Consider the following 2632-nt stretch of genomic DNA (forward strand, 5'->3'; position numbering starts at 1 on the left):
GTTTTATGTCTTTATAGCAAAATCAAAACAAAACCACAGACCACATACTGACCCATCCGGTTGAGGCCGTGGCTGTAATGCCCTCTCCGGTCTCCCTCCACCAGCACCTCTGCCAGGCTGCGGGCATGGCTGGGTCTGGTGCCCACGCTCAGCATGCACCGCTTGATGAACGCCTGCACCTCCGCCTCGGCAATAAGACACCTGTGAGAGGACACACAGACCTTACTAACCTGCTCGGTCATGTGTTACTCTGGATCTGTGAGTGACCAAACAACGGACAGTAATGTTTTCTTTCTCTTGATTTCCTGCTTCTACCAAGTTTCATCAAATCATTGTAAACTATTCTATGGCCAGTCCCAGACTTCAGTGGCATAGGTATGATTATACACACACAATCACTACATGTGCCTTAGGCCTTAACATAGTGCTAGGCCTCCAGTTATTGGCCCTCTGGCTTTTGTATAAGAAGGTACTCAATGTATTGTTTTAATTACAGGGAATCTGAGAGAAAGAACAGGAACGGAGAACCTATTTTTACCTAAGGACGTATTTAGTGTCACTCGTGTTGACTGCTATTTTAAGATCATTCAACACAGAGCACGAATAGACACAGTGAACATGAATGTTCAGTACACTTCCCATGGATTTGCGGATATGCTTCTGAAGCCTTAAAAAGAAATGCCCTGTGTGTCTTTCACTGAAGCATATGATTTCTCTGATGTGTTTGGACAGTGACGACACTGTGCAGCAGCAGGGATGACATAGAAAAGATGAATTGCATCACCCTTGCGGAAGGGTTCGCCTCACTGTTTGGGCCTGTTATACTGCATTGTATATCTTCGGTAAGTCAACTCTACTCCCCTCTTGAACAGCAATCCAAAAAGCCTCAAAAGTGTTTCATCATTATGCCATCCAGACCACTTCAATTAAGAACAGGCTGAAGGAAAAGTAAGTCACAAAGCCTTGTGTGCAACGCGAGAGGTATCATCTATCACAACACTGGTGTAGAGGAAAGGACAAAAAAAAAGGGACACAAAGTGTAAACATGCCACTGCACTGGGTTATAGCACATAGCCACATGCACCCTGAAATTCAGTATCCCACAAAGCCCACAATGTCTTGTGCCACTTCTGCGCTACAAAAGCAATGATGTCTGGGCAGCGCTGATGCTTTGTATGACTTCCAGAGATTTGTCACTGTTCCATGCACTGTTCGAGAAAACCAGGGAACCATGTCAGTTTAGACACAGTGTTAAGAAAGCCTCGCTGTGTGTGTGTGTGTGCAAGTGAGGATACTGTAAAATGTAGTATATAGTAATATATAGACTGTAATAGTCTGTGGACCTTTTGAGGCTTGTGGAACACCCATCAAAATTACTTATGTTGTACAACCAAGCATCATTAAGGGCAAAAGAGTCTCAAGACATGATTATACCTTCAGGCCATACTTCACTAGGGTGCATATATAGACATCTGTCCCTGCGGGTTCCACGGGCTTGTGATCCACCCTACAGGCAGCTCCGCTACCCACCCCCCCACCTCACCGCAACCACCATGAGCGAGCTCAGCCCACCAGGCATGATGACATTCAGCACCCCTGACAAGCATAGCATATTAACTTTACATGACTGATTACTAAAAAGGCTACCTGATCCTCAATTAATCTGACAAAAAGTCTAAATGTGTGTTTGATTTACACATGTATAGTTTCACCAGTGTGTTGCCAAATCAGGAAGATGTCCTAAAGGGGCACGTGATCTTTACTGTGGTGCTGTGGTGGAATTATGAAGTTGCTGGATTACAGTTAAAACTATTTTATGGAAGTAAACAGCTTAACACATTTGATAAACAACGCTAGATCAATTCAGAAGTGCTTTGCCAAAGAGGCTAGTGTTTACTCAACTTTTTTGTTGAGCTGGGAAGGCACATTATACAGCCCAGTTCAATAGTCCATGGTCAAAATGAATCACAAACACTAAATCTGATCTTTAGAAAAGCCTGTGTAAACATGAAAGCGTCCGTTCAAATTTCACATTTCCTTAAAAAAAAATCGCTTTTGAACTATGAATTATCACCATTAGATATGTTTCACATGCTCTTAAAGAATTTAGGGAGACTTCCAGCCGAAATACAGCTTTAAAGCTACATTGATAACCCATACTTTTTCTTTTTCGTAACTACCTTTCATCTTTCAAATTTATACCAAATCAATGGTTGCAGTCATTTTGACAGGAACCTTGTTCGACTGTTGTTGTGAATGAAATGTGACGCATTTTCCTCCAATCTCTCTATGAAATGATGTGCCATGTTGTGGAAAAATGCATAACATAATCTACTCTACCTGGTCATATTCATGGTGTTGTCTGTTTCTGCTCCCTGTTTGTCAGACGAGCCGGCTGGTTTCAGACAGACACTCGCTGTTTAAAGGTGGAAGCACGATCAAGTCGACCAGGTTTTCAACTATTTAGCCTATAAAAGCATGCCGAGCATGTGCGAGCTCCACCGGCATTTCCAGAAAGATAAGGTCACGGGGCCAGTAGCCTATTAGGTAAAACATTTTGTTGTGCCAATATTTGTATCAGGTTTACCTTTGGTAGGCTACCCTTGGGGATCAGTGAGGCCTACGCTGTATC

The 2632-nt window shown here is 43.0% G+C and overlaps 1 protein-coding gene across 3 annotated transcripts in view; it reads right to left on the reverse strand.

Annotated features, from left to right (window-relative positions):
* LOC125303347 (uncharacterized oxidoreductase YjmC-like) overlaps positions 1–2632 on the reverse strand; it is a 5912-nt gene extending 3280 nt beyond the window's left edge. Inside the window, exons 1-2 of one of the 3 annotated variants that reach the window (XM_048257055.1) lie at positions 2588–2632; positions 53–201 (exon numbers count right to left, since the gene is read on the reverse strand). In XM_048257055.1, the coding sequence (XP_048113012.1) occupies positions 53–155 (103 nt within the window). In that variant the 5' untranslated portion in view covers positions 156–201; positions 2588–2632. Of the gene's footprint in view, positions 1–52; positions 202–1902; positions 1944–2340; positions 2501–2587 lie in introns of those variants that run through there. The other 2 variants (XM_048257056.1, XM_048257054.1) reach the window with 2 other exon arrangements.

The sequence above is a fragment of the Alosa alosa genome, chromosome 11 (assembly GCF_017589495.1).
Source record: "Alosa alosa isolate M-15738 ecotype Scorff River chromosome 11, AALO_Geno_1.1, whole genome shotgun sequence".
NCBI lineage: Eukaryota > Metazoa > Chordata > Actinopteri > Clupeiformes > Clupeidae > Alosa > Alosa alosa.